This window comes from Symphodus melops (genome assembly GCF_947650265.1).
Source record: "Symphodus melops genome assembly, chromosome: 10".
Classification (NCBI taxonomy): domain Eukaryota; kingdom Metazoa; phylum Chordata; class Actinopteri; order Labriformes; family Labridae; genus Symphodus; species Symphodus melops.
Window position 1 is genome coordinate 9179296 of NC_136700.1, and position 14899 is coordinate 9194194.

Genomic DNA, 14899 nt, shown 5'->3' on the forward strand with positions numbered 1-14899 from the left:
ATTCTGTGATATGATTCTTTCCATGTCATGATGAATAATGATAGCACCATTCATTTTGTGGTTATTTACTCTAAACGACTGTGTTGTATGATCAGTTGGTCTCCTGAATAGCAGGAAAAGTTGGGTGAATATGTGGGTATCAAATATCTAAGACAAATTACTGTCATGCCAAGAAAAAGAAAACTTTTTTTGGTGTTACAGTCGTTTATTTATTCTTGTATTATTAAACAGATCAGGGTCCCTAACATAGCGTTTTAGGACTTTGTGGCAGCTCTCCCCATGATTGCTTTCTTTGTGTTCTGCTCTGGTCTCAGTAGAATTATGTAACATTTGGGTCCAAACAGTGCCACCAACAGACCAAAACTGGAGGCAAGGATGGCAAATACCTCCACTGCATCTGCATATTTTCCTGGTGAGTTGACATAGGCAGGGACAAAGGCAACCCACACAGCACAGAAAATAAGAATACTGAAAGTGATGAGTTTGGCCTCATTGAAGTTGTCAGGGAGATTTCTTGCCAGAAATGCAAGCAGGAAGCTGAGGATTGCCAGAAAGCCAATATAGCCAAGTAACACTGCAAAGCCAACTGTAGACCCCACCACACACTCATAAACTATTTGGTCATTGTGATAAAGAGTGTTTTTATGAGGTGTTGGCGAGGCACTCACAATCCAAGCAGTGCAAATTGCTGCCTGAATAGAAGTAAGGACCAGGACTGTCCCTCTCTGTTGCATGGCACCAAACCACTTGAGAACAGCTCCACCTCCTGGCTTGGAGGCCTTGAACACGGCAAGAACCACCATAGTTTTCACCAGAATACATGAGACACAAAGTACAAAGATAATGCCAAATCCTGCATGTCTCAACTGGCATGTCCACAATCTGGGGCGGCCGATAAACAGCAGTGAACACAGGAAACATAGTTTAAGTGACACCAGGAGGAGGAAACTCAGTTCTGAATTGTTGGCTCGTACCATGGGTGTGCTGCGATGATGGATGAAGATTCCCAGGACGACAAAACAGAGAAATGCACCCAGCAATGAGGCAATTGTCAAGCAGATACCCAACGGTTCATGAAAAGACAGGAATTCAATCGTCTTAGGAACACAGCGGTCATGCCGGGCGTTTGACCAATAATCTTCTGGACAACTAGTGCATTCCGTAGAGTCTAGGGAAACAAGTGAGTTATTGACATATATTTAACATATATCACAAAAATAATGAACATGAACACTAACCAGTCTCATTGCTGATCTTTCCCTCAGAACAAGGGACACAGTCGAAACAGCACTCAGGTTTCCCTTTTTTTCTAGCCATGCGAGTACCTGGAGGACAGCTCTCACTACATACTGAGAGAGGTGGCTTGTGGAAGAAAAAAATATCTTTATTTCTCCAAGACTGCTATAATGACTTTCAATAGGTCTAAAAGCGAAAGCTTTCTGAAGAAATACCTCTTTCGGAACAAAGTTCCAGAAAATTTTGTTTTCATCAATTGTGAGTTCTTCTCCTTTGGAGTGTGACCTCTTAACCTCTCCCACACCATGAACTTTAGTTTTGCCATCAGGGAGCCACTGCCAATTCATGATATCATAGATTGGCAAGGCATCACCATTTTCATCAAATGAAACAACATCACCAAATGATGTTGTGAAGTTGACCTTTTGTAAATAATGAACAAGCTACAAATCAAAAAAGACAAATAACAGCACAACAAATGATTAAAAATAATATTTTTTAAGTAACTTGTTTCTGCAAATACTGTAAATATGTATTATGTTTGACTCAAAGTTAGACAGTTTGACATCCATTTGTTATTGTTTTTTGTAAGTGTTCTGATGTCAGACATAATTCTTTAATATTAGTAACTTAACTAAACACCACATTATAATACAGGGCAGGTTTGATAAATACTAAACTTGTGTCACACCTGCCATGGTTCCATTCTTTGTAAACTGGCACAGCTGGGCCCACTGAAAGGCCCTGTTCCTGGCACACAACGCAGCATATCATCCAGAGCATACGCCAGAGCATACACGGCCTTGTACACATTGTAGTCTGGCCTGAGCTCTGACATATCTAATATCTCTGTCCCTGCACTCTCTAAATCTTCTTTCCCAGTGCATAATGCTCTCTCTGTTTCAACCCAACCTGCTGGAGCGGGTGCAAATGTACACTGAAATGTGTACTCCCAAAACTGCTTCACCTGAGAAAGAAAATCAACATTTATTCTATAATCAGAACTTTGAAATTTGAGTGCCAAGATGAAGGCGAGGGTCATTACTATGCTATTTCCATAGCTGTTGTTGGACTTTGGGTCAGGACGTATTTGTTGGAGAAATTCCCTCAGTCCTGGTATTTCTCCTCGACGGATGGCGATTCCCAGTGTGCCATCCAGGTACGGCATGAGTTGCGGGGTTTGAAGCACAGCGGATGCTGTCCAGGCTTCACTTGCTATCCATTGCTGGGCGGTCACATTTTGCCTCACAACCTGTGAATTGTGATGATTCTCGTTCAAACACAACTGAATATTATGCAAATACAGTACATAAGCATTTTGATGTTAGTTTAATGACATCGTAAGAGGGTAATTTAAGCCAAAGTCACATTGATTATTTCCTTTTTTCTGTAACATCAGTCATTATATCATTTACAGGACAAAATATACGACACATTTTATCGTTATTTATCCAGGTGAATATTTTTTACCTCTTCCATTAGGTGAATCATGTGAGCCTCATGTGCAAAAACAATAACTACACGGGCTGTGGATGTTTTAATCACATTCACAATCCTTCTAAGTTCTGTGAGGTCGTTATCCCAGGGCAGAATCTCTGTGTAGGCCAGACAACCTTGACCAGACTGTGCCAAGTCTGACTGAAAGGAGCGGGCAACATGAAGTCCATAGTCATCATCGCTGACCAGAAGGCCTACCCAAGTCCAGCTGAAGTGGCTTAGAATCTGGATCATAGCACGCACCTAAGTATTTTGATAGAATAATGGAATATACAGTAGATTGTTGGAAATGTTTGGCATAAAAACAAAAATTAGAAGGTTCATCACATCCACATAAATGTCCTGAATACACATGAAGCTCTTATGCAATGCAAGTAAATACAAAATGATATGCTTCGTTGCATCAATGTACCTGAAAAGTATCACTTGGAATTGTTCTAAAAAATGATGGAAAGCGTTGCCGATCACTCAGGCAGGGACATGTGGCAAAGTAGCTAACCTGTGAAAGAAAATTTAAGGCACAAGCCAGTTTTAGATTTCATGCAGGCTAGTAAAACTTTCAAGAAACTAAATCTTAAATTTTCCTTGACATAGAGCACATGAAATCATCCTCAGTTGGCACATTGAAAAAGAGACAACATAAAAAACTTACAATGGGCAATTGGAATAAACCAATCACATCAGACATGGCAATAGTAAATGTTGAATATGAATCACCAACAATCCCCAAGACTGGATTAGACCCCACACAGTTCTCATCCAAAGAAATCTGATCCTCTTGACCACTGGCCAGTGATAGAGCAGCACGTAATGCTATTCCAAGTGTTTCACAGTTGTCATAAAGAGTGTATCCCAGAGTCACATTAGGTAGCAGGTCAGAGTTGTTGTTGATCTCATCTATAGCAAATGCCATGGTTTGAGCATGCCTGAATCCTAGAATATCAAAGCTAACACACATAATGAAAACATTAACAAAAAGCAAACTATACATAACCATCATCATTATCATTGCATGAAAACCTGGATAAAATACACCAAACAGGCAAGTATGGATCCATCTGTAAACCATTGTCAAAAAATAATTGCATTTTACCACACTTCTAATTTATACTTTAAACATTTATATACGGAGCAGTTCTAGTAAAATTACATCTTGCTCAAGATATACCTTGGTTGTAGAACAATAAATTACACAATCATATGATTGAAATGTGTGTGACTCACCCTTGGCACCTTGGCTGATTAGGCTCAGAGGTGAAGGACAGCTCGGGAAAGACAGATGAGTAGTGGACCTCAAACAGTCCACCAAGAACAACATCGCCCTGCATGTGCATACCATTCAGATTAAATTGTTTCCGTAATTTACAGAGTGGAGAAAAAGAGGGCAATACAGGCAGAAAAAATGAAGACAAGAACACCATTAAAAGCAATGGACGTATGATAGCAAAAGCACCCATAGCTTGTCTCCTCCTTCGCCCAGTTTTCTAATCCGTTTGCAAATCACTTTATTTTATACATAGAAACATGTCATCCCCTTTGCATCAACGTCACTATTTGTTTAATTTGGCACACCAACCAGACTTGTAGGAGGTTGTAGAAGGAGGAATGATGACAAATCTTATTTAATTGCGTCATATTTTAATATATCAAGATTATATTTGTAACTTTAATGAAATGTAAATGGATTTGATCATAATGGCTTTAGATATTAATATCCACTTTTTATGTGCTTTCATAGGACAAAGGTCCCATGATGTTTTCCCGAGTGTCATTGGGAAAACATTTCAAAGTTTTCCGACTGGATAGTCTCATGTATTTTAAGTAATGACAGTCATCTGAAATATGTCAAACCAAAAATTAGCAAAGCTCAGCAAGACCAATCAAAAAGCATACAGTATGTAGCACCAACTAACCAAGTCCAGTAAGTTTTAGCAGTATACCAAGACATTCCATACTGACTTCTCTAATTCCAGAAAGACTCCCAGTAGTATGATTGTTTTTTTTAATACTATCAAAATACTGGGATTTACTATTGCTATTACAAATGTCATTTATTGGGATGTTTGGTGTTTCATTTAAACTCCTGAAATTGGTAAACCTGTTCATAGTCCATGGCACCTGGGAGTAGATTTAGATCAAGCGTTGGAATAAAGTGTTTTGCTGAGCAACGGATTTATCAAACCAGTGTGATTAAAGGAACGATACATGAAATCATCCTTGATTTGCCAATTTTTAGATACAATATCATTAGATACAATTGGGACTGTTAAATCTTTTTTTACATAATAAATCACCTAATATCTCATATCTATAGTGATTAATCACAATTTTAATCATACATTTAAAATCCCATTGTTTTGGATTTTCAAAACAGTGTTTGACATGCTTTTATTTTGTACTTTGTACTGTCTTTAGCTACATTTAGTACATCTTGTATGGATAAACATTTGCTATAATTTTGAAAGAACATCATGAACTTTCTTTAGAAAATTAAAATATCAACAAAAAGGTCACAAACCCTTTCCATTATGATTCTGTATTTCATCATGACTATAAACCCTCATTTCAGCCCTGCACAAAACAGGCTGTTTCTGTCTATTGCTACAAAGGCAAGTGAGCTGTGTTTGACCACTCCACTCTCAGGAAGGACTTGGGTGGCTTGGGCTACCTTGCACCTTGCATTATTGTTTGAATTGAGAAGGCAGACTCAGAGTGCAAAACAAACATTAAGCTGTGGGAGAGTCGCCCACCTGGGAGAGGGGTTAGTGCCCTTGTAACAGGTCTCAGGCTGATGACCCATTAACAAATGAAGATCCTGTGTAACAGGAGAAAAGATGAGCGTGACAACAGTGTGTCTTCTCAGTGCAGCTCCGTTCAGCAGAATTTATTAAACAACATTCAAAATAAATACACTTTTCTCTGACTGTCTTTTTGCTGTATCAAAGCACTTTCAGTCACAAAATATACATGTGGATACAATCCATCATCACCACCTTTCTAAAGGTGAACAGTTTCAGCACTTAAACTGAGATAGTTTGCTTTAGTGTAAATACACCTATAAACATAATAAACATATAATGTCACTTGTTAAACTTAAATCCCATCTTCAAGAGAAACTAGCACATTGCTAGTGATAAACAAAAACTACATGAGCTAGATATTGACAAAGACAAACATTTTATATCTTTACATCATTTAACACGTTTGACTACAACTGTAACATACTGATAACTTTTCAAAGTTGATCAAAAACACAATATTTAAATGTATGGAGCATGAAAGTTAACCAGACTTTTACTTTGTAGGAGTCCAAAACACGTTGTCATTAGCGGCGCTAGCTTAGCCTGACCGTAACAGATTAACAAAATACTTGCTTAACATCCTTTCCAACGTTTTTCCAACTTGTGTTTTGGCACTAATTCACATTCTCACACACATACATGCTTCACAAACCTGTGTAACAGGAGAAAAGATGAGCGTGACAACAGTGCGTCTTCTCAGTGCAGCTCCGTTCAGCAGAATGAAGAAGCCACGAGTCTACTAATAAAGAGCGTCCAACAGAGACACACTGCGCCACCCTGCCTCCTACTGGTAAAACTGAAAATTGCAGTTTGTTTAAACTTGAGCTTTGTGTCACAGCAATTAACCAACTAAAGTGGCTCATCTTACAGAAGGTTACATAACATCTTAAAATAAGAAATTAGCAGAATATTGACATAAAATGTGACAACACTTTTTGTGTGCGTCACACGCTCCCTGACAAAAAGAATCGCTCCAGACATTTCAACCTTTTGCGCTTCTTCGCACTTAAGAAAAACATTCCAGGAACATTTATACATCTATTCAAAGGTAAGTAGAAGGTGTGTTTATGTGTGAGTGTATCTTTATGTGTTTCAATCAGTACATCATTAATGGTGCAGTGTACTGCATAGCTGGGGTGTAAGAAAGGATTTGGTTTGGCAAGCAATACAATGACTTGGCCGGGGGGTAGAAAGTCATAGGATATGTATTCATCTCCCAGAATGGTATTGATGCTGGTCCATAGGCCCCCACTGTGTTGCAAATTGCATGTGATTGGTAGGAGGGTTGGCCTAACGACTCATACGTAAACATCTGGGCGGGTTTTCTTGTTCGAGAGGACCTCCATTGTGGCTGGCTGGTCTGACCATCGCAAGGTTGCTCAATGATCATCTGAGGGGCCATTGCTCTTCTGTCCTGCCCGGTCACCTCTTCCTGTTCATGCCCTCTGGTTTCTGTTTCAGGTACATGTAAACGTGTTTGTTCAGATTCCCCATTGTTTGAAATAGAAGTTGGGTTTCCCTGAGGCTCATGGACAGACTTTGCTTGTGTTCCTCTTGTTACTGGTATTCTCAGCCAGTAATGTGGTTCTTCATCATCATCCTCATCACTGCTTGTGTCACCCTCCCTCTGCCTCTGTGTACTTGACTGACCCTTCTTTGTTCTTTGTTGAATGGGTTGTCCAACAGGGGAAGATCCGAGGTCTTTTTTCCACCTGGGGGTTTCTGTGACAGCTCAGGCAGATCAACGGGTAAGTCGTTGACTAAGTGAAGGAGGTTGCGATGCAATGTCCTGACCTTATTTACACCTGTTTCTGGGGTCACTCTGTAAACCGGTCCTTCAGCAATCCTCTCCTTGACCACATGAACCATGTCCTCCCAGTATGACCTCAGCTTGCCAGGGCCCCCTCGACTACTGAGGTTACGCACCAAAACACGGTCGCCAGGTTCAAGGACAACACCCTTTAAGCAGCGATCATAGTATTTCTTCCCACGAGAACTTGACTGCTGACTGTTCTCAGAGGCAAGTTTGTAAGCTTCTTTCATCCTTGAGGCCCACTTCTCTGCATAGCCTCGTGGAGAGCTGTCTCCTCCACCCTTATCCAATCCAAATATCATATCCACAGGCAGACGTGGATGGCGCCCATACCTCAAGTAGAAGGGCGAAAACCCAGTCGCTTCATTCCGGGTACAGTTATAAGCATGGAGAACTTGTGGTAGATGTTCTCTCCATCTCTCCTTTTCTTTCTCCTCCAAGGTCCTAAGCATTTGAAGCAAGGTGCGGTTAAACCTTTCTGCAGGATTTCCCTGAGGGTGATATGGGGTGGTTCTCGAGTGACCCACTCCACTTTGTTGTTGCAGGGTTTTGAAGAGATCGTTCTCAAATTCCCTTCCCTGGTCATGATGTAGTTTCCATGGGTAGCCAAACCGAGGAATGAAATCATCAAAGAGTTTCTCTGCAGCGGTCTTCCCGGACTTGTTTTTGGTGGCATAGGCTTGTGCAAACCTTGTAAAATGGTCTACAACAACCAGTATGTACTCAAAGCCGCCTTTGCTGGGTTCCAAGTGGAGGTAGTCTATCGACACGAGTTCTAAGGGTGAGCTGGTAGTAATGCTCCCCATAGGTGCTCTGATACGTGACACAGGTTTCTTCTGCTTGATGCAGCAACATTTTCTAGTTACATAGGTCTCAACATGTTGTTTCATGTATGGCCAAAAAAATCGGTCTCGAGCTAAACCCAGAACTCTGTCAGTGCCCATGTGAGCCATATCATCATGGAGGTGTTTTAAAACCAGCGGTCGATATTGCTCTGGCAGGACTAGTTGACTCCTGTGAGTAGTTTCCCTGTAGAGTAGTCCACCTTTGAGCTGAAGTTTCTCCCATTCATGCAAAAGCTTCCTTGCAAGGCCAGAAACTCCTCTTCTCATGTCACTGGTCAGTGTTTTGTTAGCTTCTTTGAGTCTGATGACTTGACCAATGGCGGGGTCAGCTCTCTGTGCTTTCAAGAGCTCGTCACTACTGATGGTAGGGAGCAGCTCTGGTGACTCTGAGTTGGTCAAACTACTTAGTGACAAGTTTATGGCAGCAACATAAGCAACATCTCTTTTCTTAGCGGCTCCGCTGCCATCCCATGTTGCCAAAATAGTGTCTCTGGGGAGCTCTTCTGTGCATGAGTCGACATAGCCGTCAATGTCTAGTGGCAATCTGGAAAGCGTGTCTGCATCCACATGCACTCTTCCTGGTCGATACTTCACTTCAAACCGAAAGTCGGCAAGCTCCCCAACCCATCTGTGGCCTACTGCATTTAGCTTGGCAGTGCTCATCACATAGGTTAGTGGGTTGTTATCTGTGTACACAATGAAGTGGGGCGCATAGAAGAGATAGTCTCTAAACTTTTCACTGATTGCCCACTTCAATGCCAGAAATTCAAGCTTTCCTGAATGAAGGTTGTAGTTTCGTTCGGCAGGTGTCAGTGTTCTCGATCCGTAGGCTATGACTCTGAGCTTCCCTCCCTGGCGTTGGTACAGCACCGCACCCAGACCTTTTTCAGATGCGTCTGTGTGGAGCACAAAGGGTAGGTCGAAGTCAGGGTAGGCCAGCACTGGAGGGCTGGACAAGATATGGATGAGCCGTTCCAATGCCTCTTGATGTGTCCCAGTCCATTGTACCTTGGTCCTGGATGACAGCTGGGCTCCTCTTCCATTCTTTTGTGAGGGCTGAGGTGTTGCATTTACAATACCTTTTGCCTGCAAAAGCTCATACATAGGCTTTGCAATCCTTGAGAAGTCTTGAACGTACGTGCGGTAGTAGCTGAGGAAACCCAGTAGCTTACGAACTTCTCCCACAGTGTTGATGGTCTTGTCTCTCAAAGCCTGGATGGCCTCCAGGTCCTTTGGGTCAATCCTTACTCCATCAGCGGAGACCAGCCTTCCCACGTAACGAACCTCCTTCTTGAACAGCTCGCACTTGCTGGGTCTGAGCTTGACCCCGTGTTGCTGGAGGGCTCTCAGAACGTGTCTCAGTGTCTCCACATGATCTTCAAATGACTTTGAATAACAGAGGACATCATCTAGATAGGGTATGCAGTGTTCGTCTCGCAAAGAGTTGAGCATGTCCTCCATACTCCTCTGGAATGCAGCTGGGGCATTCGAAAGCCCAAAGGGGATGCGCACCCACTCATACAAGCCCCATGGAGTGATGAATGCTGTAAGGTGTCGTGACCCCTCTGCGATAAAGCCTTGGTGGTAGGCCTTTCCCTGATCCAAAATTGAGAACCAGCTGTATCCACCTAGTGTGTCAATCAGATCCTGAATACGTGGCAGAGGGTGTCTGTCTGGGATTGTCTTTTGGTTCAGAAGCCTGTAATCGACACAAAGCCTCAAGCTACCATCCTTCTTGCGGACACAAACCACTGGAGCGGAATAAGGGGACTTTGATTTCACGATCCAGTTCTTGGCCAATAAGTCCTGAATATACTCCTTGACTTCTTTGTAGAGTGGTTTCGGGATTGAAGCATAGGACCGCTGCACAGGGATGTCATCTTTCAGAGTTATGCTCATTTGGAGGCTTGGAACACATCCTATGTCATTCTCATCCCGAGAGAATGCGTTTGACTCCTCATAAAGCATTTTTTTCACAATCACCTGCTGTTCATCGCTCAAATGGCTTACATTGACAGGGGGATGCCACAGCTGAGGACGTTCTTCTCTTGGAGCTCTGTCATCCTGCTGTACAAAGACAGGTGAGTCATCATTGTGGAACCGAATGCCGTCTGTCTGATCTGTCTCCACTATCTTGTCAATCGGCTGGATGCTGCCTAATACTGTGAAGTTGCTCTCTGTGATGTCATGTTGAGTGTTGTTTCCTACAGGGATCTTGACATAAGGTCGTGTGGTGTGGTGTACTTCAACCAGGCCATCATCAACGTCAAGTTGCTCAAGTCTTATGTCAGGGTGGTTAACCTCAAACAGTGCTACAGAAGAGGTGAAATCAGCAGGCACTTTACATTTGATACGGGCAACCTGACCAGGGTAGATGACAACATCATGCCGACCAACTCTCACAGATGCATGATTGTGCATAGGCTCCTGAGTCTGCACAAAGTTCACTATTGCCTCAGCTTGATCATTTTCAATATGCATGGCCTCTCTCAATAGATTAGCAATAACAACTAAAACCTCAAGGCCAACATCCTTCCCTTGAATGAGGTCTTTGATTACATTAAAGCCCAATATAGGTCTTACTATGTCTACGCAGCTGACCAGGAAGGGTACCCTAATGGCGAGGCTTGGATCATCATTACCAGGTAAGTTAAAGGTAAGTTCAACCCATCCCTCATATGGCATTGGCTCCCCATTAGCCACAGTGAGATCTAGTTCTCGTTCTCCCAAAAGCTCACTAATTGGGCGCACGTTTTGTTGCGGTAGGTACTTTTGTTTCCATGGCCGGTCTATGATGCTAACCTGGGCACCAGAATCTAGAAAAGCAGTTACAGCATATCCACTTAGATTACATCTGAATAAACATTTCTCTCCAATAAGCTTAGCTACTCGCTGTGCAGCTGACCTAACATCAGGGGGTGGATGAGGAGGGGTGACTAGATTGTGGTTAACTTGTGCTGATACTGGTTCAGTGGAATTTGGATGGGACTGATCATTACTGTCGGTCACAGGTTGTCCCCTTGCCGTGACCGGGTTGTGTTTCCCGACGGCCTGGATCTTTTTAGGCACCCGACAGCTCGGTGTCCCTCCTCACCACAAGCAAAACAGTGATTGCAGTTAGTCTGGTTATTGGCGATACAGTTTGGACAACCACGTGGTCTCTCTTTTCTTATTGTTCTGTTCTGTCTATCGGAACACTGACAACTACATTGTGGTTGAGGCTCAGTTATTTGTTTTCTTGCCGTTGTTGCCACATTTGACTGTAAGGAGCTTACTGCATGAGTCAAGGCTTGTACTTGGGCACTTAGCTGATGGATTAGTTCATCTTTAGCATTTGAGTTTGAGTTACCCTTTTCTTTGCTTACATCGCTTGTAACTTCACTATTCTGAGCGAAAGCTATTTTCTGGCGAACACTACGACCCAGACGTCGTTTTCTCTCACTCTCCTCACTTGTTGTCTTGGTCACTTGTTTGAGCAGTGCCTCATCAGTAACTGTAGGATCTGAGAGAAGGTGCCTCAATTCACGTCTAATATCATCATGCTTCTCACTCAAGCCCTGGTAGATTGTGCGAAGAAAAACATTCTGTGCTGTTCGTGCCTCATACTTAATGTCAGAGTCTGTTTGTCTGGATGTGAATATCACCTTTTGTTTGAGCTCCATCATTCTGTAAAGAAACTGTTGTGGTGTTTCTTGTTCATGTTGTTTGGCATTCATCAGCTCCTGAAACAGTTCAGTGCTGCTTTTCTCTCCTAAGTGTGATTGTAGGAAGCTTTTTAGCTCATCTATTGTCATATCATCCTTACTGGCGAGCAAATCCTTGAAGTGGCCAGGCTTTATGATACAAAACACTGCTCTTAAGATTTCGTCCTCAGGGTGTTTATCTTTCAGTCCTTGGTCAATCTGTTTACAGATGTTGCTGTAGCTGATCTCAGATGCCTTGTCCCCAAGTTGTCCACCATGGATCTTGAATTCTTTCCTCTGCAGAAGGGGAAGGTCTTTCAGAGCTATCATGCTTTCGGTGGTGTTGATGGAATGTTGGTAAACGTTTGGGTGAGGTGACAATATGTTATGTTGGCCCTCAGACTGGTTGTCATGTATGTCATGTATGTCATGCGTGTTAAAATTAACATTAGGTTGTGATGACAACAAAACATTTGCATCAGACACCATAACATTCTCACTCTTATCTGTAGACATTTCAGTCTGATGTGACTTACTAATCAGCTCTTCAATCCTATCTTTTAGGAAAAGTAACTGTGAGATGCCCTCATCCTCTAACTCAAGCAACATGGTGCTATCCATGTATGCACACACATAGTCAATACAGCTCTCTTCATCACTTGTGTTTAACTTAGATGGATCTTGGTCTGCAGTCCGTGGGATGTACTCTGCAACCTGAAGCAAATCATCAGCAGCAAGGCGGAAAAGGCCCTTCTTCACCGTCCAAACCAGTTTCTTTCTTTCGTTGTCTGCCATTGTGAACATTCACCAGATGCCGTTGGCCCTCGAAATCCATCATCACCACCTTTCTAAAGGTGAACAGTTTCAGCACTTAAACTGAGATAGTTTGCTTTAGTGTAAATACACCTATAAACATAATAAACATATAATGTCACTTGTTAAACTTAAATCCCATCTTCAAGAGAAACTAGCACATTGCTAGTGATAAACAAAAACTACATGAGCTAGATACTGGCAAAGACAAACATTTTATATCTTTACATCATTTAACACGTTTGACTACAACTGTAACATACTGATAACTTTTCAAAGTTGATCAAAAACACAATATTTAAATGTACTGGAGCATGAAAGTTAACCAGACTTTTACTTTGTAGGAGTCCAAAACACGTTGTCATTAGCGGCGCTAGCTTAGCCTGACCGTAACAGATTAACAAAATACTTGCTTAACATCCTTTCCAACGTTTTTCCAACTTGTGTTTTGGCATTAATTCACATTCTCACACACATACATGCTTCACAAACCTGTATAACAGGAGAAAAGATGAGCGTGACAACAGTGCGTCTTCTCAGTGCAGCTCCGTTCAGCAGAATGAAGAAGCCACGAGTCTACTAATAAAGAGCGTCCAACAGAGACACACTGCACCACCCTGCCTCCTACTGGTAAAACTGAAAATTGCAGTTTGTTTAAACTTGAGCTTTGTGTCACAGCAATTAACCAACTAAAGTGGCTCATCTTACAGAAGGTTACATAACATCTTAAAATAAGAAATTAGCAGAATATCGACATAAAATGTGACAACACTTTTTGTGTGCGTCACACCGTTCATGATGTCACAAAGGGAACATCGTCAAACAGCCTGTTTGAGCACACATTTTCTGAAAAATGGAGCAGGTAAAAGACAGAGAGAATGGAATTTTCTTATACTTTAATTGGGACACGTTTTTTTTTTTTGTTTTTTTTTTACGAAAAACATGATCAAATATATTTTGCTTAATATTTTACCTTTTAGCATGGAAATAGAAACAATCACAACTAATATTCTTCTTAGTAGTTTAACTGTCTATCATGATTTAATACAAATTCATAGTAAAGTCAAAATCAAACGTGAAATTTTTTTTTTCTCCTAGTCGTCTCTGGCAATACTGTTCATGTGCTTTTCCATGTGTGAAACATTAAACATTAAACAAACATCCTCTACTTTTTTGCATTTGCTTTTCAATGTGTTTTTTTTTCAACTGCTGATGACTCCTATGAAATTTAAAATGAGATAAGCATATGAGTTTTTAAACAATGTATTTCATGAGTGGGGTCAGCATGGATGACACTGCCTTCTCCCTTGGTATTGACATCAAACCTAAACAAGTGAGTGACTTATACTCTCTTGCTTTCATTTCATAAATATTCTGTTCATAATCTGTTGATTTTAGAATATTCTGTGATATGATTCTTTCCATGTTGTAATGAATTATGATAACTTCATGGGACTTTACTTGATTTTCGGCAGCTTTGACTACAGAACATTCTGCTGGATGAGAACCATGGTGTTTGCTATGGAGGAAACTAACAACCATTTACACTTGTTGCCTTGTGTTAAACTAGGCTACAGGATGCTGGACAGTTGCAAAAATGTACACATCAGCCTGTAACCTCTTTTCTGTTTATCACAAGCAGGTACGACAGGATTGTCATAGACTCAAAAATGCAGACTCAAACAGCAGGATTCCAGAAAAAGGCAGAGTTTACTGCCAAGAAAAAGGCAGAGTTTACTGCAGTCCAGGTCGGTACACAAAAAAGCAGTCCAAAAAAGCAGTCCAAAAAGCAAACAATCCAAAAGGGGCAGGCAGAAGGCAGAACGAAAGGCAGGCTAAGGCTAAAAAAACACAAGTAACTGAGAAGGAAAGCAGTAACTAAAAAATAAAACAGGAACAGACAACATGAAGAGAAACCAAACTTAACTGAGGTAACTTCACGCATTGTGTCACTCTTTGGTTTGGCACTCCAAAGATATGCTGAGATCTCTTTCAAAGAAAACCAAGGTTGTTTTAAAAAATGTCCATTTTCAAACATACAGAAGACAATGAAAGATCCAAGTCTCAGTCATGTGTCCTTTCCTCTTTCTTGGGGCAGAGGTCAGGATGAAGACAGGGATAGTGCTAATTGGTAATGTAAAATGACCATACATTCAGAGGACTGGATATCGTCGAACCCCAGAGAAACCCTGAATAGTTTGATATTATCTG

At 41.5% G+C, this 14899-nt stretch overlaps 1 protein-coding gene across 1 annotated transcript; it reads right to left on the reverse strand.

Moving 5' to 3' along the window:
* Positions 1-254: 254 nt before the first annotated feature.
* LOC306829980 (extracellular calcium-sensing receptor-like) lies at positions 255-4190 on the reverse strand (the record flags this gene model as incomplete). Its single annotated transcript, XM_079353197.1, has 9 exons — positions 255-1168; positions 1239-1362; positions 1452-1679; positions 1928-2203; positions 2282-2488; positions 2707-2976; positions 3146-3232; positions 3386-3680; positions 3958-4190. The coding sequence occupies 9 exons, from the start codon at positions 4188-4190 to the stop codon at positions 255-257; spliced, it is 2634 nt and encodes an 877-aa protein (XP_079209323.1).
* Positions 4191-14899: the final 10709 nt, after the last annotated feature.